General features: G+C 39.5%; 2 protein-coding genes across 2 annotated transcripts; both read right to left on the bottom strand.

The window, feature by feature from the left end:
* Nucleotides 1–1445: 1445 nt before the first annotated feature.
* Nucleotides 1446–6792, bottom strand: LOC146678784 (SUN domain-containing protein 3-like). The gene is made up of 9 exons (XM_085411404.1): nucleotides 6732–6792; nucleotides 4506–4593; nucleotides 4156–4382; nucleotides 3993–4051; nucleotides 3750–3885; nucleotides 3536–3660; nucleotides 3249–3422; nucleotides 3060–3149; nucleotides 1446–2871 (listed from the first exon to the last, which is right to left on the bottom strand). Exons 2-9 carry the CDS (start codon nucleotides 4589–4591, stop codon nucleotides 2761–2763), a joined length of 1008 nt encoding a protein of 335 aa, XP_085267530.1. The 5' UTR covers nucleotides 4592–4593; nucleotides 6732–6792; the 3' UTR covers nucleotides 1446–2760.
* A 7566-nt stretch (nucleotides 6793–14358) lies between these two features.
* On the bottom strand, nucleotides 14359–23697 carry slc5a7a (solute carrier family 5 member 7a). Its single transcript, XM_085403015.1, has 9 exons — nucleotides 20729–23697; nucleotides 19764–19989; nucleotides 19423–19536; nucleotides 18961–19116; nucleotides 18678–18826; nucleotides 18344–18487; nucleotides 17539–17692; nucleotides 16387–16604; nucleotides 14359–16273 (listed from the first exon to the last, which is right to left on the bottom strand). The coding sequence occupies exons 2-9, from the start codon at nucleotides 19945–19947 to the stop codon at nucleotides 15599–15601; spliced, it is 1794 nt and encodes a 597-aa protein (XP_085259141.1). The 5' UTR covers nucleotides 19948–19989; nucleotides 20729–23697; the 3' UTR covers nucleotides 14359–15598.
* Nucleotides 23698–23720: the final 23 nt, after the last annotated feature.

Here is a 23720-nt window from a genome sequence, read left to right as displayed (position 1 = left end):
ACACGGAGCCTCCGCACGCACGTCTTCACACGGCAAAGCACATCCGGAAGTCCCCCCTCTTCCGGTATGATAAAACTCGCCAGCAGCAGACCAGGGAGGAGGCTCCTATCGCAGACCTGTCTCATCCGGACAGCGCGTCGCCGCACAGTCCCGCCCTACTCCACACCTGAACACGGCCTCCCTCGTCTCACCGTCAGATGCAGGCAGAAGGGCATCCCTGCCCTGTTGTGCATTGCGGCCATCACCACCCACTGTTGCCGTTGGGACTGGATCGCCGAACGACTCGCGGCACCCCACAGTCAGGCAGCAGTTCGTTCCACACACGTGCGGGCTTGCACGCGTTCCTATTTCTCCTGCTCACCCTTCGTGCGTCGCTCCTTTTTTCCTGTCTCTGCGCTTACTATCCCCTTTAACAGGTCAACCTGGCGGCTGATAGGCCACCTTGGGGAACGCCCCCACCTCACAGGTGCCTACAATTGTCTGTTTAGTCCACAGTGGATTAAAGGGACATGGTACAACATTAACACACATAATATAAATATGAGGATAAAACCATGCAGTATAAATATCAATAAACAAACATGCAATATAAATATCACAATAAAATCATGCAAATAAAATCAACACTATGTACCAATACACAGATTGATAAAACATAAAAACACAAATTTCCACTGTGTGACATCATGACATGAATAAAATTGTAATTTTATTTAAATAAAATTTTTATTTTATTTATGTAATTAACACATTTTGAACTCTTAAAGAAATATAACAAAAGGAAAGAACCCAGTTGAACTAAAATGATCCATGTAGCAAACAAAAACTGTTGTGAGCCGCCACCCTTATATCGTCGTTGGGCTTTTGTAGCCTTGACCTGACTTTTAAAAAATAATTGGAAAAAAAGCACTATGCTGCTAAAAATTAAAAAACAGATATTTGCAAAATTCTGCGTAAATATGTATTTCACCTGGTTAATGTGTGTGGCGGGGCGTGGTCTGCAGCGCTGCTGCAGGAGAGGCGGACGCACCTGAGCGGCACCCGCAATCACGCCTGGCCGCCTTAACGTCTGTGCCATTTATGCTGTTTTGTTGTTGTTGGTGTACGTTGGGCTGTGAGCTGAAAAGCTACAGCCGGCTGTACAGCAACTGTGTGTGAAAAGTGGTCAATAACGAGATGCTGAAAAACATGTTCATGGAAACATCGTGGAGTCTGCCGTGGTATGTTTACAATGGGACTTCTGCTCCTGAACCTCTGTGCACAGCGTCTGCAAATCGGGGCTGTACGAAGTCACTTTCATCTTTACGCAGGACTGTAAGCTGTCGTCTGTGAGGCGCAGCGGTGTTTGTTTTTAACATAATTCACGGTGGAGAATAGCTGCTGACATAATGTGGATCCGAAGATCCATAATTGGCCTACCTGGGGTTGAAAGTCTGGATAAATGCATGGCGTTTAGGCGGGTACACCGGCTTCCGCGAGTGTGACGCTTATTTTGAGTGATCAAAAAATAAAAGAATATAATTTTATGTTTGTATTTCAATATCACAATAATCTTCCAATTTAGAACTACAAGTTAAAAAAGAACTAACATGAATAAAATACACTTCAGCTAATTACTTAAAAAAACAAAAACAAATTTATTTTCCCAAGCCACACGGAGCCGCACTAAAAGGACTAAAGAGCCGCATGAGGCTCCGGAGCCGCAGGTTGCCGACCACTGGTCTATCTGGTGTCCCAACTACAAACACGTGGTTAAACCTGAAGTTACCTCACTGTAGGTTTGCTTATAATAATCAGTCCGCTGTAACTGTATGCCAGGCGTTTATTAGCAGCCAACATGAACGTTGTACACTCGTAACAGGAAGTACACATAACCCCCAGAGAGAACCACAGCGACACCTGCTGGAACTCTCCGTAACAGCAGCAACAGGAGGCAGTATGGACAACCATAACATTGCTGTTATCTACACTCACTAAACCTCAAAGCCTGCATCACAGTGAAGGCTTTTCATATCACAGCACATGCAACATGGACTTTACTTTCTTTACTTTTGGGAGTTTAAATGTTCATTTTCAAAATTTAAATCCTCTGGCCATAGTGTTATCACGCTTGTTTAATATACTCTTACAATTAAGAATACAAAAAGACATGAAAAATATTTTCTGAAATTTTTATTCTTGTTATTTTAAAAATATCTCTAAATTTCCAGTGGAGACAATTTAGAGAATTTTTATGTTTTACAAGAAATTTAATTCAGTCCAAATGAGTTCCATTTGAGGGCCAATTCACAATAACACAGTGCTTAACAAAGTTAGTTGAACATCACCTAATGTAAGAATTTGGGGTGTTCTTATTTCTATGACAGGTGATGTAATAAATTTGTTAAGCACTGTATATGTAGAGTAAAAACCCTACAATATAAGAGAAGAAAAACCCCAACAATCAGATGATCCCCTTTGAGCAAGCACTTGGCAACAGTGGAGAGGAAAAACTCCCTTTTAACAGGAAGAAACCTCTGGCAGAGCCAGGCTCAGGGAGGGGCAAGCCCTCTGCCACGGCTGGTTGGGGGTGAGGTGAATCAGACTGTAAACATCTTAATCAGACATGTCTTACCTGGTAGGATGGACATTCGCTGGAGGAAAAAAATGGGTTAAATTGAAAATTTTTTCCAAGTACAATTATTTAAATATGTTGCAGTCTGATTCACTTTCACATTTTTCCTCTCTTTTCTTTTATAGATGGAGTTCGTGGGAAGCTAGTTATGCCAGCTTTCCATGAACTCGGAACTTGTACAGACAGGAATACTCACGATTGCCCCAGTTGTTCAACACATGCAGCGTAATGAAGCGAATGACGTCTACTTTGTCGTCCTGAGAGACAAAACAAAAACCAGATGGGTTAGTTGCATAATAGTTTTCTTGACTCTTGAAAGGATGGTAAATTTAGGAATACTGTGATTATTATGAGGGAGGATATACAGATAGCAAGGGGAGCTAACCTCTAAGTACTCTGGATAGAAAAGTCTATGTGCATGTGTATAATGGCACAGTGTACTCACGGGTATCCTGAATGTTTGGAGTGGATCTCCATTTTCATCATAGACGAATGTTCCCAGGTGGACACCACTGTCGTCTAATGCTCTCTTTCCCTGAAAAGACAGAAATAAATACAGATAAAGTTGTTCTCTATATACACATATGTAAAATGCAACAGTTGAACAGTGGTGCAGTGGAAATCTGTGACTTACAAACACTGAAAACATCCTGGGAGCACTGGAGACCTTTCCAGATGGTGACACCATCTTAGAAATGTGACCCAGTGTCACATGACTGATGGCGATGCTGTGTGACAGCTTAATTGTTAAATGTCCCTGGGAACCCGCAAAACTCCAACACACTGCTGGGAGCATGGGTGCTCGACCCTACAGAGAAAAGGAAACAAAAACAGAGTTCAGTTTGGACCGCTAGTGTTTGACTATTAAATCATGCAGATGTGTGAGATAGTATCTTGTTTTTTTGTGAAAGTAGATTATACCTGAATAACGACTCTTGAGCTTACACAGGGTGGTTTTGCGGGTATCAATGTAAGCCCCCACAGCTTCAATCCACCCTGTTCTGAAAGGTAGGATGCTGAAGACTGTTCTTTAACAATCTTTGCTCCTGTAGACAAAAACACAGAGTGAGAAAGGAATCGCAAAACAACAACAAAGAAATTCTTACGTGAATTCTGATCCGATTTCATGTCTTACCCAGTTCCTCCAGAGCAAAGTTGGGCATCCTGTCCCCAACTGGAAGAAGGAAGTCAATTCTTTTTCTTAAGTCCATTAACTCCCTTTGCAGCTCTTGTACCTTCCTTTCCACCTGTTCATGTCTATTCATTAAGTACTGCAAATGAGAAGAACCATTCGTGTTAAAATATATATATATAATAATAAACTGTCATCTGATTAATTTTCAGGGAATATATTATGAGCTTCATATGTTTTTTATACCTCACTCATGAACGGGGTGGAAAAGTCCATTTTCAGCCCTCCAATACTGAAAATCAATCCTGGTGCATGAAGAGAAACACAGAATAAAAAGAGAAGCTTAATCCAGAAGAAAAGCACATAGTACTAGAAAGACTGTAATTGTTTGTGGAAGGAGATCATTTACCAAAACACAAGGCCAGCATGAGGACCAAAAGTCCCAATGCCTTGATGGCTCTAAAGAGACCTCTGCTGCTGCCACTACTGTAGTCAATAAAATCATCAGTGGTGTAGTCCACAGTGTCACGGTCATCGTAGTTGTAGTCCACAGTGTCACAGTCAACAGTGTTGTATTCAACTGTGTCTTGGTCAATATTGTCAGGGATTGGACAGGGCCGTCGCCTTTTGGAAACTCTGCACAGAAAAAACAAAATCATGTAAGAAAAAATGTACATGGAAGAATAAAATGGATTATGATTACAAAACCTGCATCTATGTCAGTGGATGACAACAAAGAACATGTAGACCAGCACTAACCTGTGTAAAGTCTCCTTGTAGGAGATTAACGGCTCTCCTTGGCCGTAATAGCCGTTAGACTGAAGTCTTTGGCTTCTTCTCAACATGGCTGTAAAATGAAAGGGAAACATGGGGTTAAGTGAGTCTCTAACACAAAGCTTATCAGACTTCATAACTATGATTTGAGCATGTTTCCATCAGAAGCAACTCTGTGCAAATCAGTGCAGATTATCTTAGATATAAACTTCACGGTGCCAGCTTGTTTTGTTTTTAATGAACAGAATTATATTTGAATCACACCCATATATGAAATGCGCTCTTAATACAGAATTTTATTTTTCCAGCGTCATATTGTTATGATTCATATCATAGCAACAGATCACAACATTTTCTTGTTTTTCTTGCAAAAAATCTCTTTCAAATGTCAGTTTGTTTGTTCACAATGTAGTTTTTAAAATTCAGAAAAAGAGGAAATCACCACAGCGGTAAAGAAAAGCTCAAAGCAACTAAAAGAATTTGGCCTAAAATCGTATAAAAGGGTCTTTAAGAATTAAAAACTCTTTGTTTTTATAGTTAATATACAAAAGGAAATCAATTTTTATCAGACAAGCTGCGTCTAACAGGTAAGCAGTAAAATCACCTTTACAGTAGAATGTAGCTACTAAAAAGTGCTTTTCTGACATAATCAACTGGATATCATTTTTAAAATGTTTAGATTTGAAACACATATATTAAAAGTAAGATGTGAAGCCAAAACATACTCTGTTTTTGTACTTGCTGATTTTTAGTCTAAAGATTGCACTTACCTTCACTTAAAACGAAAGTTGAAGAAACTGAATCGCTAAGTGTGCTTTTCCGTAAATTTGGACATTTAGCGCTTCTCACTGAACTCATCTGAACCAGAAAATTTAGGTGCAGAAGAAAAATTTCAAACCGCAGCTTTTTCAGCGACGTTACAAACAGACACATGCACAAATCGAATATGACGCACGCGCGTTCCATAAGAGCAGCACTTCGTGTGCGCACGCGCAAAGGTGTGAGCGTAGATCTGTTTTGTTTTTTTTTAATGAAATTTGCTCGAAATTTACCTTTCCTTCTCAGTCCCTTTATAAACACCGCATCATATTGTCAAAATTCATACAGCACAACACATGCGCTCACGAGCCCATGTGCAAAGGTGTGTTGCAGTGAATGAAGGAAACTTTTCCATATTCACTGTCACTAATTTGTTTGATTTTGCTGTGAGAAAATTGTGACGTATATGAGAATGAGGGAAGACCACGGTCATTTAAATACGGTATTAAAGTGTAATGAAACTGTTTCTCAGAGGGAAAGCGTGGTTTTAGGAGACTCGAGCCAAACATTAGCGGGCATCATTCTAGCTTATAATCAACAACGGATCCAAAGGATCCGGGCTAGATGAGCTGGGAAGCGACCGATCCAAATCGGGTCCAGTCATGATCTGTTCCAAACTCGCTGTGCAAGTGGACTCCGATCCGGACCCGGGTCGCGGATCCGTTACAGAGCCTGTAATGTCTTATTTATTTTGGTAAAATACGTTACTTCTTTTAGGCCATCTAAAACATCTTTATTGTTGCAATTTCTGCTATCCTCTTTGCCAGATTACTCTTAAAAAACACTTTTTCTCATGGTTCTCCCTGTTTAGTTATAAGATTTTATGTTTCAAATTACCATAAAATCACAGCAGACAAAGGGTGAAAAAACAACAACATCTAAGCAAAGAGAAAGACTGCTTAGTCAGTCCAAATCAAAAGTTCAAGAGAAATGCTAGAGTCTAAAGCAAATAATCTTCTGTGTGAAGTTAGACAGGGAGTTCACTGAGCCCAGAAGATATGGGGAACAAGTCCAGGAAGGAATCAGTATCCGGCAGAGGTGTAGTTTCACATAAACACAAAGTGCAGTCAAATGGGTTACAGATTATGTTGAATCACTGTTAATATGATTGAGGAAAGGGTCAGAGATTTCAACAAATTCAAAAGTGTCAGCCAGATGATAGCGAACCTCTTCAATACACAAACGTGCAATCCTGTCACATAGCCAAACCCTAAACAAGGGGAGAGATGGTGATTGCAGGCTCTTTTAGCTACAATCATGCTGGCTTTCTGAAGGGGACGATGTTGTTATGTTTTAAAGAAATTTAATTCAGCCCAATTGAATTCATTTTAAGTAGGGGCAATTCACAATAACACTGTGCTTAACAAAATTAGCTTCATATGTTTTTCATACCTCACTCATGAACGGGGTGGGAAAGTCCATTTTCAGCCCTCCAGTACTGAAAATCAATCCTGGTGGATGAAGAGAAACACAGAATAAGAGATGAATAAGAGAATATGAGATGCTTAATCCAGAAGAAAGTGTTGTAGTCAACTGTGTCGGGGCCAGAAAGGGGCCAGAGATGTCACCTTTTGAAAATATACATGTGTATTGCAGTTGTTGAAGAAAACTTTTCTACAATCATTCCTGTGTCCCAAGTTAAGTGTGTTTCAAATATTAATAAATATTGTTCTTTTCATAAAATGTGGTTATATTTGTTCAAATATTTAGGGTTTCTCAGAGGGAAAGTGTGATTTTAGGAGACTCGAGCCAAACATTAGCGGGCATCATTCTAGCTTATAATCAACAACGGATCCAAAGGATCCGGGCTAGATGAGTTGGGAAGCGACCGATCCAAATCGATCCAAAGGTTGCCGGTTCGAGCCCCGGCTCCGACAGTCTCGGTCGTTGTGTCTTTGGGCAAGACACTTCACCTACCACGTACTGGTGATGGCCAGAGGGGCCGATGGTGCGATATGGCAGCCTCGCCTCTGTCAGTCTGCCCCAGGGCAGCTATGGCTAACTGTAGCTTGCCTGAGTGAATGAATAGTGGAATTGTAAAGTGCTTTGAGGGTCTTGAATAGCGCTATATAAATGCAATCCATTATTATTATTTAAACCAACTGTTAAGTATTATTATTCATATTGCCGCATTCATTGACCTTGTTTATAGGTAATTTCATTGTTTAATCACGTTAAAATGTTCCTAATTTAATGTTTAAAAGCACTTGAAAATCCCATGTAAAATTAGGGCAACAAACTGTATTGTCATTACTGAAAATAGCCGTATTTTTATGAGAAAGTTATTTTCTGGTATTTTCTGGTATTATTTTGGCACCCCAGCTGCCGGAATATTACTGTTTTTTTGTTCAACGAGTCATTTACACCAGATTAAATATGAATCCACAATCATTTTTTGGTACAACACCGGTCCAGAGACATTTTGCCATCCAGGCTTGGCTGGATCATCCCAAGGGCATGCTGGACACTTGCCCAGGGGACCATGCACTGTTGGGTGCTCATCCAAGAGATTAATGACAAAAAGATCAGAATTATCTTAAATATTAGATGTTGAAAAACTATTATCAAAACATAGAGATATAATTTTTTTCTTAACACTTACATAATTGGTAGAATACCGTAATGTGTATTCCACATGCACCTTTCTGCCCTTCACTGCTGAGGCTGATGGTCTCACTCAGAGTCAGCTTGCTAGTGGATATGATATTTCCAACATGAATGAAGCAGCCAAGACAGGAAACGGCAAAAATGGGGATGTGTAACTTTTATAAAACTGCCATTTTTATTCAATCAATTCAGGATGAAAACATTAACATTGACGTTAAAGTTGTTGAGATCTTCAGTGCAATGACATGCGAGCTAATCCAGAGGTTAGCAACTCACAATATGACCTTTAAAGCTTATTCAGATGTCCTCATATTGCACAAAAGACTTATTGGCAGACATCTCTCCAATTATCACCAGGATACAAGTTTGCATGTATCACTGGTTGACTTGGCTTCATAAGACAGTGCTGTCTTCTCCCAGCATCCACAGGTGGCTAGGAGGGTTGTAGTACACCAACCAGACGTCCTTCCACCTCCACCTCTTCAATTTGATAGCTTCAGGCTTGAGCCCACCATCTAATACTACGCATCTACAACAAAAGGGGGGATTATTTCTTTTTTACTGTAACATGAAAGTATGAAAATCATTTCCAAAAGGCTGTTAAGTAACCAGTATGCTGAAAGTTATGTCTCAGTGATAAATGTAATGATGAACAGAATCAACCATCTGAGATTTCCCTCATCCCTGGATGATTGATGCACAGGCTCTTTCATGTTCCCTTCTCAGGTTGCATCTGGATTTGTTTGACATCTGACAAAAACAAACCAGAATTATGACTCATTAGTTTTGTGATTTAGAATATTTGTAGACTTTTGAACAAGTGTGCCCTCTAGTGGGCACTTTGGCTGAAGCTGTGTATGTGATGTATAAAAGTCAGATAAACCTGTAAATACCTTTAATTATCTGATACTGATTTTCAGTCAGTTGTTAATCAATAATGTAACTAATAATCAAAATTACTTCGTATAAGAAACAGTGAGTCCAGTGTAATTCATCTTTACCATTTGCAATCTGTTCTAAGAATGAGGCCTTGATGAAAATGATTACCTTCACATCATCTATGACAAAACAACAAAGGCATCATCCCTGTGTCTCGATCTTTGAAGTAATGCATTTTCTAATTCATTAGCATACAATGTTTCTAATGCATTAAACAATTTTAACAACTGCTTCAAAAACATCTGTGTCACTGACATGTTATAACAAGGACTTTATTTTCTTTTGAAACAGTGAACAATTAACGCTGATCGTGTCTTGTTTACAGTTTAATTGGTGGATCTGTGGGTGTGTCTTTGGAGCTTCAACGTGCCAGCTCAGTCTTTAAATGGTTAGTTTGTCACCTGCAAATTAATTTTGGTTTTAGGACATTTATTGTCACCTAGTTAATATTTGAAGAAACCCATAACTGCACTCTGTTTAAAAGCTGATTTCTATGTCATGTGAACTAGTCACATGAACTCCTGTTAACTTCATTTGTTGATGCTGAACTGCAGACGCACACTTTGACTCATATCGATACACTTTATTGGTATACTTTCCACTATTGTCGAGCGGTTTTACATAATATTCTTTGTACTACTGTACATGTATGTGTGTCTTTACTTGTGTAGAGTTACTTGTGGCTCCAGTTGTCCTCGTGCTCATGTTGGTTATGTCTTTTCTCCGTCTCACCTTCTCTCAAGCTTACTTCTGCACCCTGATGCTCCTCAATCAGCTCTAATGGATCTTCTGGCTCAGATTCAGCTCGAGCACTGATTGTGATACTAAAGACACTCCAATACGCATGCATAAAGCACACGTAGGCCAGGGCGGAGCTGCGGGCAGATATACGTCACGATGAGCTCAGAGGTAGGATGACCCTTTCCTTCTTTCTTTGTCCTTTGTTTCGTCTCCTATGCTGCACCATTTCTGAACCACAGTGTTACTTTACTGCTTTGTATTGAATTTAATCAAATACAATCCCAATAATTATCTAATAAAACAATAGTTCATCTTGTTAAGCTACTTAAAATACCACTAAATCATAGCTGTAGTTAAAATTACAGGACAGCTGAACTGAATTTTTATCTAAAATGTGGCGTCTTTAGCCCTGGGTCACCCACCCCCATCCCCACTCAGGCTCTTGTGTGTTTAAGTGTGTATATGAAAGGTTCACATCAGTCCTTTCCACCCTCTGCGTCTTCATTCAAAGAGTGCACACGTCCCTTGGGGCTAATGTGTTTTTTTTAATGTTTGTGTGTGTATGTGTGGAGTGTATGGCCACGACATTATTCTCATCACTGACTTTCTATGGGAGGAAAAAATGATGGTCCAGCCAGCACACCCGTTCCTTCCTGTCTTTAGAAAAGAGATGGGCTGAAGGCGAACCTGCTGTGAAGCAGAGCAGCCCTCAGGAGATCAACAAGACATGTAGAGAAATAAAGATACTACAGACGCATCAGCATTGTACAGCTTGCTCAATTTTCCAAACTAACTTTGTCAAAGAAAAAGGTCCAACTCACATTTTTCTCAGGACACAATATTAAAATATACATTGTACATACATTGTATGCTTCATATGAGGGTGGCTGTCGATCCCCAACTTCTCCAGTCTACATATTGATGTATCCCTGGGGAAGATACTGAACCATGACAAGGCGATTAGGTACAGACATTAAAAAAAAAAAATTAGTTGAATGTGTGTGATTGGGTTAATAAGTACCATGGTTATCAATACATCTGAACAAGAAAATATATGACTGCAAATTTGAAAGGACTGCCAAGAATGTGAGACAAATGTTCATTTTGAAGGCACCTGTTCACCAGGATCGACAAAGATGTCTTTGATTAAGAGAAGAAAAGTGGAATATTTCAGCCAGTTTTGGGTTACCCACCAGCAAAATGTTGTCAAATGTAGTCAAACCACATGTAAACTTAGCAGTATATTCAACCAAAACAAGCAAAAATGTAAAACTAATCATCATGTTGCACTTGTTTTTCTTTTCTTTCGTTGTTTTTTTGTCTCTACACACTGACCATGGTGCATCGGAACAATTTGATTCTCATTGATCGAGTAGAGCTGATGGCTCTCCCCTACTTGTAAAATCTGGATTTAAGCAAGTCTGTCAGCCACAGCTAGAATTCCATATTGCTGAAGCTGATTCGTGGCTCTGACTCATTAAGAATTAGTAGGTTTGCTGATTGCAGAGCATTTGTCTCATTCCTGCGGTGAGCTCTAGACAGTCTACCTGCAGCCAGCGCGAATGGAACAAAGCTGCTTGTATAATTAAGTTCTCCTGGCTGATTCGATTAGAGCAGCCATTGCATTCATTTTGCTGCAGATGTTCCTCAGCTGCTTGGAGAGACTAATGGAGGAGATGGACAGATATATGGGAAACAATTAGACGTGACATTATTGTACGGTGTGTTTGTGTACACATCTGTTCATGCATTGGAAAAAAAGCATCATGTTTGTACCTAAAAGCAGAAAAAGCATTATTTTTATTTCTTTATTTCAATTTGCATTACTACATCACACACACAGCACCACATTTGTCCTCAAATGGACATCGCTTGTTTGTCTTATCCCCTCCTCCCATGTTTCAATTAGCTCCCTTGTGATTAAATTAGGGGACATTACTTAAGAAGGACATAAATAGCAGACATGATAATGGTGCATGAGCCTTAGATAAGATATGAGCTTGTGTCACATTGTGTGCAGAGGAGATAGAGAATGCATGTCCAGATTTCATCAAAGGTTTCCTCCACAGTGTGCATTTTATATTATTACTTCACTTTGTATATCGGTGTATTTGACCATCACTGAGCAGGATGATGCACAGGGGACTCCCCCCCCTAAAAATAAATAAATAAATAAAAAAAATAAAAATGTTTTTTATAATACCAGATAATAAAAAACACATTTCTTTGAGGTATCAAGCATTTTAGCTGCTTTCTAGTCTGTGTTTCAGCACCAAGACAGGGTTAAGTGATTGGGGCTTGGAGCTTTACTAAAATAAGATTTCTCCTTATTAGATAGAGTCTTAATAAATGAGCAAAGGGCTTTTGAGATTGCCTTCACAGTGCCACGGCTCCAGATGATGAGGCTAGCTTGTATTCAGTTTTTATTAACTTGTAAAAATAGTTTAAAATGTGATTTAATCACTTCAGGGTTATTTGAATTTGTCTTCAAAAGTGGGTATCCTAAAATGCAATTCACTTCCTTCTTTGCCATAACATAGTTTTAAAAATATAAAAGTCTTAAAGTGAAAATTCCTTTGGCTTGATTATTTGCTGCATTACTGTTAGAAATACTCTGCCAGATAGTGTTTGTTTAATGTTAATGTTGTAATGTTTATATTTTTACTGTACGTTATTCTTGTGGCGCCGTGGCTTTACGTGTGTTGATGCGCTTTGTTGTGAGCTGTTTTGGTGTCACAGTATTGTTGTTGGTTGCTGGAAGCTCAGTCTCTTTCAGAGCTTTAAAAAAATAAATAATAACCAATCCTCACAGCAAATGGCATTTTCCAGCAAGCAGTTTGATACCTGAACAGCTACCTTACCTCGAGTCTGCTCTTTAAATTTATGCCCGACTGCAGCACGTGAGATGTGTATCTGAATGTGCCGTCTGTAATCTCATCTCCTTGTGTCCACATTCAGGGAAAGCGGGACCTTGATTCCAAGAATTCCTGCTTATCTCTTCAGGTTGGTCTGGGAAAATGAGCTCACAAAGAAATCAGAGAAGACAGCTGAAGCAGATAAAGTGCAGTGAAGGAAAAGTGTCTTAAGACTTTTATAAATGAAAGAAATTTCCACCGGCTGCTGTTGGTAAGACCGACATAAAGAATGTTGGGGTCTCAGTACAGTAAGTGTTACTTGGGAGAAATTTAATAACAAGTCACATCACTAGACTACAGTGAGATTTGAAAACCTCTAATTAAAAAAACAACAAAAAAAACCCCTTTTTACTCCCCCAAAAATTATTGATCCCGTTTAGGGAATTCTTTGTTTGCTGTCTCCTTTTGAGATCTAAGTGCATATTTTAACAACATCCCTTCGTAGAAGAACAGATGAAAAGAAACAATTAAAAAAAACATTAGAATTTCACGATGAAAACAAAGACCAAACTATCAATGACGCCTGCAAAGACATCCCAGGAGACTCTAAATATATCTAGTGCTTATGAATCAACAAATCTGTTTTGGTTTGTGTCCAAATTCTCTCCAGATGACAGTCCTCTGCAGAAAACCCTCCCCCAACAATCTCCTCCTCCCGTAAAGGCCTGGATAAATGGATTGACTTTTGGACAAGTGACAGTTCCCCCCCCCCATAATTGTTAATTATCATGAGTGCTCTCTGAGGTACTTTCTATGAATGTAGATGGAACTCGCTCTCTTTCTCCACCCTCTGTTCTCTTTATGGGATTGCTCCAAGTCCTCAAGGACGTCAAGAAAGGACACTGATAATGTAGGGAGGCGGTGTGGCGGATGGGTGGGGCACCTGCGTCATTCCTGCACTATTCCGGAGCTGGTGAATTTTATGGCATCGGACGCCATTAAGGTACACCACCCAAGTCTTATCTGCCCCGCCTGATCACGAGCAAGTCTGCCCACCCTCGGATGGCTCCTCCCTGAGTCCAGATGACAGAGAGTCCAGCACTTAAAGTAATGTAAATAACCAGAGAGGAGAGCTATTTTAAGATGCCATCTTTCACTGTGGACAAGGAGGGGAACAAAGATGCAAGCCAAGCGATTGTAATTTCAGTCACGTTTTTGGACGTTTTCTTGTTCCTCAGTCTGCCATCCAGCTAGCTGAAGGGCCTAACAAACAACAACACGTCTGGAGAAGCAAATTCATGTTCAGCCTGTCCCTGCATGAAAGAAAGTCTACATGTCAAAATAACTGACAGCGGGGGGGTCGCAAGTGGTTAGCTCGCCAGAATATAAGGAAATGATTACAATTGGCTGTAATACTCTAAAATAACAGAAGAAATAGATATCTGAGGCTTTTTCTGGTCTTTGTTCCTTCTTTTTGTAAATTATAGGTTATTTTTTTCTAATTTAGTGTGAGTGAATAATAATCCTTTTGGTTGAACCCCTGCAATATGAGTCACAGCAATCACATGCCATTAAGGTTGGAAACCACTACCATAAAACCCCCACAACAAGACCTCATCCCTGAAAGCTCACGGTTCTCTGTGCGTTTCGTTCCCGACTGAATAAAACAGAGAAAGCAGCTAAAAGAAATATATAAAGAAATATAGAAATGGACGTGCTTAATGGAAATATGACAACTTCAAATATTCAGTATTGAAGATCATTAAAAAAACAGACAAGAAAGAAGTGAAGTGACAATTTTCTCTTCTTATAAAAATTATTTTTATATATTTTTATAATTTGCTTTTTTTATTGTTTCAATTTTTTATGACATCAAAAATAAATAAACATCCTTCCTATCGTATATGAATAATTTTAACCAGCATTATTTGTCATCCTTGATTTTTTTCTCCACTCTTGTATGTACATAAAGATACACATCACAGAGAAAATAATCTGTACACTGCTGACAACAAGCAAACAACAGATCCGTCTGAACCTGCCACCACATTGTTCTGCAACACTTTGCAAATCATGAATAAAAGCTAGAAGTACACTATCGGATATAATCCGATTTTTTTTTTCTGTTTTTTTCTTTTTTGGTAGAGGTTACATTCATATTCAAGTCTTAGTTCACTGCAGTCTCACCGGCATCAGAGCTGTGGAAACGAGAGCATCTGTTTTACCGAGCTTCATTAAGGCAGCTGATTACAAGATCATTTTAAACACTAGTTTACATACTTTAAAACAGTGTCTACACCTGACATTAAAGAGAATATTAGCTAATGCTTCAAGTCGGCTACCATCACTACTGCTTGTATATTTTCTACACGGCGTGGCACGTGATTCGTGCCTTTCTTGATTCACAGTAATTATGAGTATAGGTTCATTGATCTATAACGAACATGAGAGACGTGACTTCCTGTCTGTCTTTATGTGGAATTGTGTGAGAACTAATTTATATATGAAAACCCAGTTTAATAAAAGAGAAAATCATATCCATCATCTCCTTTTGCTGATCTGTTTCAGTTACTCTCACAAGCGGCGCTCTGTAATCATTTCCGTACAGCTGTTAAGGTGTGTGTGTGTGTGTGTTATTGCTTTCATCTGATTTGTACATTGAGTCTAAACAGTGGTTGTGCTGTCAGTCTGTGTTGTACTTCTGATTGAATATTTCACCCTCTTTTGCTCTGTGTGAACAGTAGCATCTTTCAGCAAGTGAGCGCCTTTCTTGTTATCGATGGAAAATTAATAATCAATTAAAAAGTCTCTAAACACAGTTTTCACCAAACCAGTTAATAAAAAGAATGAATATATAGTAGAAACAGCTATTGATAAATACTCTGAGTGTATGTATGTATGTAGGCGTGTTTGCTTTACTTCACAGAAAGACCGCTTCATGTCTTGACAATCAGCAAGCTGCTACACTATATATCCTGGCACGTAGCTGTTATCCAGTCAGGCGGGGTGCTGTATTTGTAGTCCCGTAAGACGATGTTTCTTTGCTGTCTTTTGATTCTCTGTCAGTTCAGTCAATTGCTCACTTTTTGTTTATTTAATTTTCTTCATTTTACTGCGTCATTCTTCCTCGTGGTGGGAGGAGTCAGGGCTGGACTCTTCCTCTTCCTCCTCTACTGTTTCTGTTGGCAACGTATCACGGCGTGTAAAGGCAGCCGCCAAGGTCACACTCAGCCGCGGTTTCATGGGCGCCATCTCCGACAGCCCGATGGCGTTGCCACGAGTCACAAGCGTAGTTTTATCCATGATCTCTCCGCTGTGCTTGGACACCACGGCATCAAGAAAGTCGTATTTGTGTGAAATCTTGCCACTCTCAAACAGGTACTTTGCCAGGTATGAGACAGCAACGTTACCCAGAAAGGAGGCCAGCATCGATACGGTCTTGAAGGGGAACTTTTGGACAACGATTTCTTCCAGTTCTCCGGTTATATGGTGCTTCCGCTGCTCAGTCATCCAGCCGGGGTAGTAAATGAAGGGAGGAAGCTGCAGGTAGGGCTCACCTCCGCCTATACGCAGCACCATACCAAACAGATATGCAGCTACTGAGCCATAAGTGTTGGTTCCTTTGACAAAGAGCACACTGAGCAGCTGGGGGAAGATGATGACGTAAACCAGATCTGAGCTCAGGTACCAGAGGCCGTAAACCGTGCCGGTTACCAGGGCCATCAAGGTGGCAAGACCGCCGAATACAAAGATAGTGATACGCATCACCCACACAATTTCACGGTCAGATGCCTAAGCAGAAAGATAGAAGCGAAAAATACACGTCAAGATGAATTTTATTTAAACTTAAAGAGAAAACTGTTAGTGCATAATTACTTGTGTCCAAGGACCAGACATGCACTTACTGACTGTCTGAAGGCAAGCTGGTAGATGTTCCTTGCAAACATGGAGCTTGCTGAAAGGATGGAGGAGTCTGCAGACGACATGACGGCTGCAGAAACTGCTCCCAGGCCAAAAAAGGAGACAAATGGAGGGCAAAGGTGTTGGAGGACAATGGGTAATATCATATCTGCTTCAGTTTTGTTTTTAGGGGGAATGGCACCGTAGGATGTCTGGTTCCAGTCTGAGGACGGCAAAATAAACATTTTAAAAGACATCCGTGATGAACAGAAGTGCAAAATACACCCACTAATATCTATAAATCTATACAAGCACATTCATGCAGAGAAATTCATAATTCTGCACCAACGAAATTCAACCAAATAAACAGAGAAACATTAAAGCCATAGCTGGACATGCACAACATGTTAAATATTAAATATATTTGCACTGGAGAATCACATTTGTTCTTTTAAATTTCTTGCTTCTGCAAATAATAGATATAAATAATATATATTTTAGTACAGGACAAAACAGAGCAACATCACCTGTTCACTGAGGAATCTGAAGCCAGAAAAAAATCTGAAGATCAAACTACTAATTCGGTCCCTTGCCTCCCTCTAATGTAATATTTACACAACCAGCATGGTTATTAAACTGATTGCTGTTTCATTATGGATGAGGCGAACCAGCTGCTATTTACCAGGTTCTCTCAGATCTAAGGGCAACATGGATCCATCCAGAGCAGTCCCAAACAAACACACACACACACACACACACACACACACACACACACACACACACACACACACACACACACACACACACACACACACATACATAGAATGACACCTTCTTCTGGCTTTATACACAACATAGAAGTACTTCACAAAAGACATGAAAAGAATATAAGATAGCAGCATCAGGTACTTGGCATCTATGGCTAAGTACTGGGAGGCAAACCCATGGCACACTTTGGCTGAAACACACTCATTGTTGAATCCAACCTTCGTTTTTCATCTGAAGGTTCTTGTATAGATGTGACACTATTGTGAAGTATCAACACCTGCCACAGTATTCAGGACAGCACTTCCACTTTACCATGATGACAGAAGACAGAGCTGCTGACCCTCATCATACATACATATATGAATACACCATACATTATTGTCTCTAACCTGTGGAGGCCCCGATGGCCCCGATGAGAACGGAGGGCACAGCCATGACGAGGCACCCGAAAGCAGCCAGAAAGGAAAGGACCTGGGCGTACGTAGCCGAAGAGGCTGACAGGACTCTCTGGAAATACACTTGCCAAGGTATTCCTCCTAACATCTGCAGCACAGTTCAAATCAAGTGAATAGCACTCACGGTCAATATAATCTCATTTATTATAACCCCAAATCATAAATCTGTACAACAAGCAAAATCCTCTAATCAAAAAGATTTTTAACTGGGGGGGATAAGAAAGTTATTAAAAGCACAAGATGAGGTCATGATTGAAGGAGAAAAATACTTTTAATCATTTGCATTTAATTTGTGTTTGCATAAAAACATTTAAAAAAAACCAAACTGTGCTATAAAGTAAAACCACATTACAGTCAACTATTACAGCTTCACAGCAGCTGCCGGTAAGCGGAAGATTCATTTTGAGAGTCTAATACATTTTATTGCTGCAACAAGCAGTTATTACTATGGCAAATTCACTTTTAGATGATTTATCAGAGTAATCAGCTGGCAGAATTTGTCTCCAAAATAAAAGAAGAAACTAATACAAATGTAAATCAGTGGTTACTATAGTTCACCGATTTTAAATGCCTCTGATTGGCAGCATTCACTATTTTCAGCTCATTTCAGTCATTTTGGAGTATTTGATCAACAAATCGTCTCACAATTTAATTTATCCATCTAATTAGTGTCAGTATTTTTCCAGGGTAATAAAGCAGTGAGATAAAACATGAGATCAACAGCTCGTGGTTACAGTACCAAGAGGCAGAAGTTGTCAATCCAGACCCAAGTGTCCCCCTTCTGGACGCTGCCTATCCAGGGTGACTGGTACAAGTGCTTCACGGCAGTAACAGTGATGTCTGACACCGCAGGGTTGATCAAAGCAAAAGGGACACTGATCCACTGCAGACAAGAAAAACAAGTATCGATGGAAAAGAAGATGAGAAGAGAGACGCTGCATACAAGAAAATCCAAATAAAAGAGGGTTCTTAAAAAAATATATAGAGGTGAAGCAGTATATATTTGCATGTTTTTTGTTACACTACCGTATATTAATGAGGGTGATTTAATTTTCAGATTGGCGTGAACCTACCAGACCAACAAAGATACAAAACAGCTGCACAACATCTGTGTAGGCCACAGAGTAAAGTCCTCCAACCAGGGTGTAAAAGATTGCAATAAGCGCAGAGATGACCACGGACATCTTAATGTTGATGTCCACGATGACACTCAGAGTGGCACCTGAGATCGTGAAGAGATGAACAGATTGAAAGGATGTTATGATCACTGCAGCATCATGAAGTCAAATGATGAAGCTTGACTTCACTGACCACACCGATCGCTTATCTTGTACTGATTACAACAGTAAAATTTACCGAGGGCTGATAAGATGGCGGCAGACCAGAAAATCTCGCCCATGAGAGCAGGTATGAAGAGAAGGCCTCCCATTCGTTTCCCGTACAGCTGCTGGAACGGGTCCAACATAGTGACGTAACCTCGTGAGCGCATGGGCTTAGCAAAAAAGAGACCACCTGGTACAAAGGGTGCACACATTACATATTATGTCCACAGCCCCTGGCAGAAAAAAACAACAAACAAACAAAAAAGCAAACCTAAAGAGTCCCCCTCAGACTCTTTAGCAGAATAATACTTGTAGAGGTCTGATTAGCACCCAGTAAGTAAGAGCATTAAAGTGCTGCTTTGTTTAAATGTAAATGGGTAGAAAGATATCAGATCTGTGTCCAAATTGCCCCAAATCCTTTCTCAAGCAATATAATATCTCAGAAGCAATATAAAATCAGCAATTTGCATTATTTTAAACACAAAGAAACACTCACCCAGAACTAGACTGAGTGCATATCCAAATGGGGCTTGAGCCCAAGCCAAGCCATAATCTGGAAGATACACATACTCTGCAGTGCCATTGATGTACCCTCCTCCAACCCAGGTCGCTGGAAATTTTGCACATACACGCATCAGATTAAAGCTTCCAATATGAATTATAACGAGCAAAAATCTGAACACAAACTTGGCCAAAGTGAAATACATTTACAGAACTAATTAAAACAATCAGAAAATATTAATTTAAGCTCATTCCACTTATTAAAAGAAGAAAGTGTCTTTAAAAAAGACACCAATCTCCTTTGTGTCACTTAGTTATAACAAGTTAAAACCTCACCTGTCATGGTGAATCCACCCACAAATAATCCAATATCTCTCCCTCCGACCATGATGGTTTCGCTGCGGTCGGTGCCCTCCGCCTCTCCGGAGTGCTTGTTCTTCCATGCCGCCCAGATGCCAACGAACAGGATCAGCAGATAAAAGACCGCGATAGCCACAAGCCCCTCTACATGGATGGTCATCGTCGCAGCGGTCTTCCGCTAGGAACGGGAAGGCATCAAGACCTGTGTGGAGTCAAAGTAAAAAAAAAAAAGAAGTAATTATTTGGCTTTTATTTCCGACTTTTGGACAAGAAAGTGACAGAAGCAACATGTTGAATTGTTAGGTTGGTTTGAAATAAATGTATAAAAAATAAACATCTTTCTATGCTCGATTTGATGTAATGACTACTTTAACTTTTAAAATGGTAAATTACTTTTTATTCCCTGTTGCCGATACAGAAGCAAATTTCATGTGCTTTTCTACCTTTACAAACAAAAGAAAAAAAAATCGAGGTAAAGAGTAACCACAAAAAGCTCTTTATAAAAATATGTTTTTTGGCTATTTTGGGGTAAAATCATCTCCACATTATCGCGTAAGATGAAAATGTATTGAAAATAAATACCATGTTTTCTTGGTACGGTTTATCAAAATAACATGATACAGCCCAAGGTGCATGTTGCCTTGTTGGGGAAAAAACATAGAAACGATTCTTTAAATAAAAAATAAACCAAACAAATTGTTCAGAATTCATTTTAAAAATGGTCAGCGGTCCTATGGTAATAGACTTTGGTCTGTCCTTTTCTTTGTCTGTCTCCTGTAATGAATCATGTATGTAAAATTCAATTTACGCACAGAGCGCATGAAAAAAAATCATTACCCATTTTTGACACGTTAAAAAAACAAGAAAGCGTCCTGTGCAAAAAGCTATTTGCTAAATGCTTCTAAAAATGTAGGAAAACTTGAAAAACATGCAGAACTTACCTGAAGTATTTTTAGAGTCATGTGCTGGGGCACTTAAGGGTAACGGAGCGCGTAACAGACTTTTTCTGAAGACCCTCGACCTTCCGCCGCACAGTGAGGAACAGTCAAATTGAACTGTTGGTGGAGGTCTCCCGGGTGACTTACTGAGGCTTATAAAAGGGGGCAGGTGCCGTTAGAGAACTGAAACCTACGTCAGAGAAACCAAACGTCCCTCTTAATGAGCACTTTGTATTGAAACGCGTCACAGTGTAATGGCTGATGTGAGTGGTGGGAGGGCGGAAGAGATTCCTTTACGCCAAAAGGAGGATGGACGGACATCGTTCACTTTTTAAAGAAGCTCAATAGCCTGACATGAATTTGAATGCGGCGTTTTACGCACCAAATAATCAATATGTTGTGGGGGAGTTTCAAGCTTCCAGTGGCTCCTGCTCTTCCAAACTCAAGTGATTGATAGTCACTTGACTGCGCAGCCACACTTCACGGCCTTTTGTCCGACGTCCTCTCCTCGTCTCACAATCGCAAACAGCTTTGCTCCGCGCAAGTTTTGAGCGTCGAGGACGTAGAAAGCTTGTCCGAATGTCCTTGCAGGCGAAAAATTATAAAGAGACAAATATCTGTAAATAAAAAATTACTTTAAATATATATCACTCAAATTTTTAATTCCTAAAACCTTCTTGAAGACACTCTCATCTTGGACCTATTAGAACTCGTTTAAGTGTGTCTGCCACTTCCCCTTCAGGATATACTTGAGCTGTGACCACTTAATGGCTTCCTCTGCACGAGCTCGTTTAATCTGGACCTCTTGCCAAAACTGAGGCATCCAATTAGGATGGATCCTGGAGAGCAGCGGAGAGATTTAACGATACGCTCTGACTGGCGAGCACACACATACACACGCGCGCGTATAAGTACAACTGATATCTGATAGAGGGCTGTGGTTTTTACCAAGACAAAAGCTTGTTTTAACTGCTACCCATGTACAGCGCCCTCTTTGGGAAAGACAACATTCTCGTTTCAGCACCAAGGACAGTGGACAATATTCTAACCGCTCAGACTGCGTGAGAATCTGATATGTATGATTGCTACTTCCTTTTAATTATCATAAAGTTAATATTTATGATTTCTCTTTGAGCTCTTTTATTTCATTTGATTAAATCATACGGTCAACAAAACAGAGTTAGACATTAGTAATATGACTTTGGAACTTACCCAGTCTAAGAGTAACAAGGGAGTCTAACATGGCTTTTCAATATACGGTTAATTCTGCAAAACACAGTCAAATACGGTTTGTTTAAAGGCCAAATTACGGCGACAATATATCACAGGAGCATGTGAAAAGCTGAGTACTTGTATGATGGCTGAATTAAAAGTATGTTTTTTTTGTTGACATCTAACTTGATTCTAATCAATATTGATGCCAAAAGCTAAAACATCCGGCAGACAGCTGGAAAGCTTTCTAACGACATGTTTCACAGATGGCTGGGACACAACCCCGATACATTTTCAAGCTAAACACTGAAGCTAAGACTCTACATTTTGTTTAATGGTTGAAGTCTCATTACATACACATTCCTAATAATATTGTTACCTAAAACAGATCAGGTGTGATATATAGCATAAGAGCAAGCCTAATAATTGTCATGAATGAATGTTTATGTTTAAAGAAAGTAAATTGGTCAGGGCCCAAGGAGTGGAGGTTTAATGAGCAGCTGTTGCTGGCAGAGCTCAAGATGTCTGAGAGGAAAATCAAGCGCTAAGGAAGTCAAAGATTCACAGAGATGTGTAGAGAGGATTTTCCATATGAAACATCCATCAATTTCCAAAACATGAAACAATTTTTTTCTCCACAAAATGCATTCTTTGAAAGTTAGCACATAGATACAAAAGATAATAAAAAAATAAATAAACAGAGCTTCTGTGAGACACACAGCTTGTTGGGAGGATCTAAGAAGTCTGAGTTTGAATCACAGTCTGGTGAATAAGAAACTTGATCTCTCAGGGAACATCTGCTTGTTTAGAAAATATGCAGGCCTTTGGAGAATTTGAAGAGTTGACCAAACTTATAAAAATAAACAGTCAAGGTTAAAAATAAGTATTCTATCTTCCATTTCTAAGGTTTATCAGAACTTGACAAAATCCTGTCCTTAACCAGGTCTTGAAACAAGATTAATACAACCTGAGATGAACATGACATATTACATATTATTATTTATTAAGTGTGCGCGCCTCTATGCAAGCAGAGGTTTGACAGTCTGTAAAGTCGCAATAAAGTTGCACAGAAAACGATAACATCAAGTTATTCTGCTACACGTGGTTCTACAAGCTGAGTCAGTGTGTATTTAGTTGTTGACACGCTGCTTTTGCTTCATTTTTGCCAAATTAAAAAATTAGATGGTGTAAAAAGTCATGTTTTATAAGTCATCTGCAGTTGTATTTAAATAATTATATTGTGATTATTTTTAATTTTATGTGCCGATACATGAAACCTTAAAATTGAAGGTAGTGCACTTTTTTTTAACCATCACTATAAAGTAGCAATTCAATGTAATGTCCTTACAGCTAACATGAACCAGTACTCAGTGTCTGTGGAGACTAAGTGGGCTGAAAGTTACACATACACCAACTCTGTGCAGTGAAAAACATCACTGGTCATAGATTATTAAGCTCCTGATGTCAACAAGCTTGTTTCAGCTTGCTGTCCTTTTCTGTAAGCTAAAGTGATCAAATGAGGTCTGTTCTGCTTGCTTCATATCAAATCTGTCTGTGATGTTTTCTGTTATTTATTTACAACTCACAGGATTAAATTTGCATTCACATTCACAGCTGTTTGATATTGTCAACCACAGAAAGCTTACAATTCCTTTCATTTCTTTCATTGGATAATGCAAAGAATATTTTCTGCAGTACGTAACACCTGTATAATTACAATTTATAGAGGAAAAGCAGAACTCCAAACTGTGCAGTGAACAAAACAATATTTGGGATTTGTACC

Source organism: Rhamphochromis longiceps, linkage group LG1 (genome assembly GCF_057381845.1).
Source record: "Rhamphochromis longiceps isolate RC_006_pf linkage group LG1, R_longiceps_female_GT1.1, whole genome shotgun sequence".
NCBI lineage: Eukaryota > Metazoa > Chordata > Actinopteri > Cichliformes > Cichlidae > Rhamphochromis > Rhamphochromis longiceps.
Note: the sequence above shows the minus strand (reverse complement) of the source record. Positions and strands in the feature narration are given on the sequence as shown.

Bases quoted from the DNA above. Each gene is read 5' to 3' on its own strand.
- slc5a7a (XM_085403015.1), bottom strand. From the start codon at position 19,947: ATGACCATCCATGTAGAGGGGCTTGTGGCTATCGCGGTCTTTTATCTG. The intron at 18,827-18,960 runs GTAAATTTTACT...TCACGATCTCAG, and splicing joins CGCCATCTTATCAGCCCTCG to GTGCCACTCTGAGTGTCATC. The intron at 16,274-16,386 runs GTAAGTGCATGT...CTTTCTGCTTAG, and splicing joins AGCTTGCCTTCAGACAGTCA to GCATCTGACCGTGAAATTGT.
- LOC146678784 (XM_085411404.1), bottom strand. From the start codon at position 4,591: ATGTTGAGAAGAAGCCAAAGACTTCAGTCTAACGGCTATTACGGCCAA. The intron at 4,052-4,155 runs GTAAATGATCTC...TTCATGCACCAG, and splicing joins CATGCTGGCCTTGTGTTTTG to GATTGATTTTCAGTATTGGA. The intron at 3,150-3,248 runs GTAAGTCACAGA...CTGTCTTTTCAG, and splicing joins CCAGGATGTTTTCAGTGTTT to GGAAAGAGAGCATTAGACGA.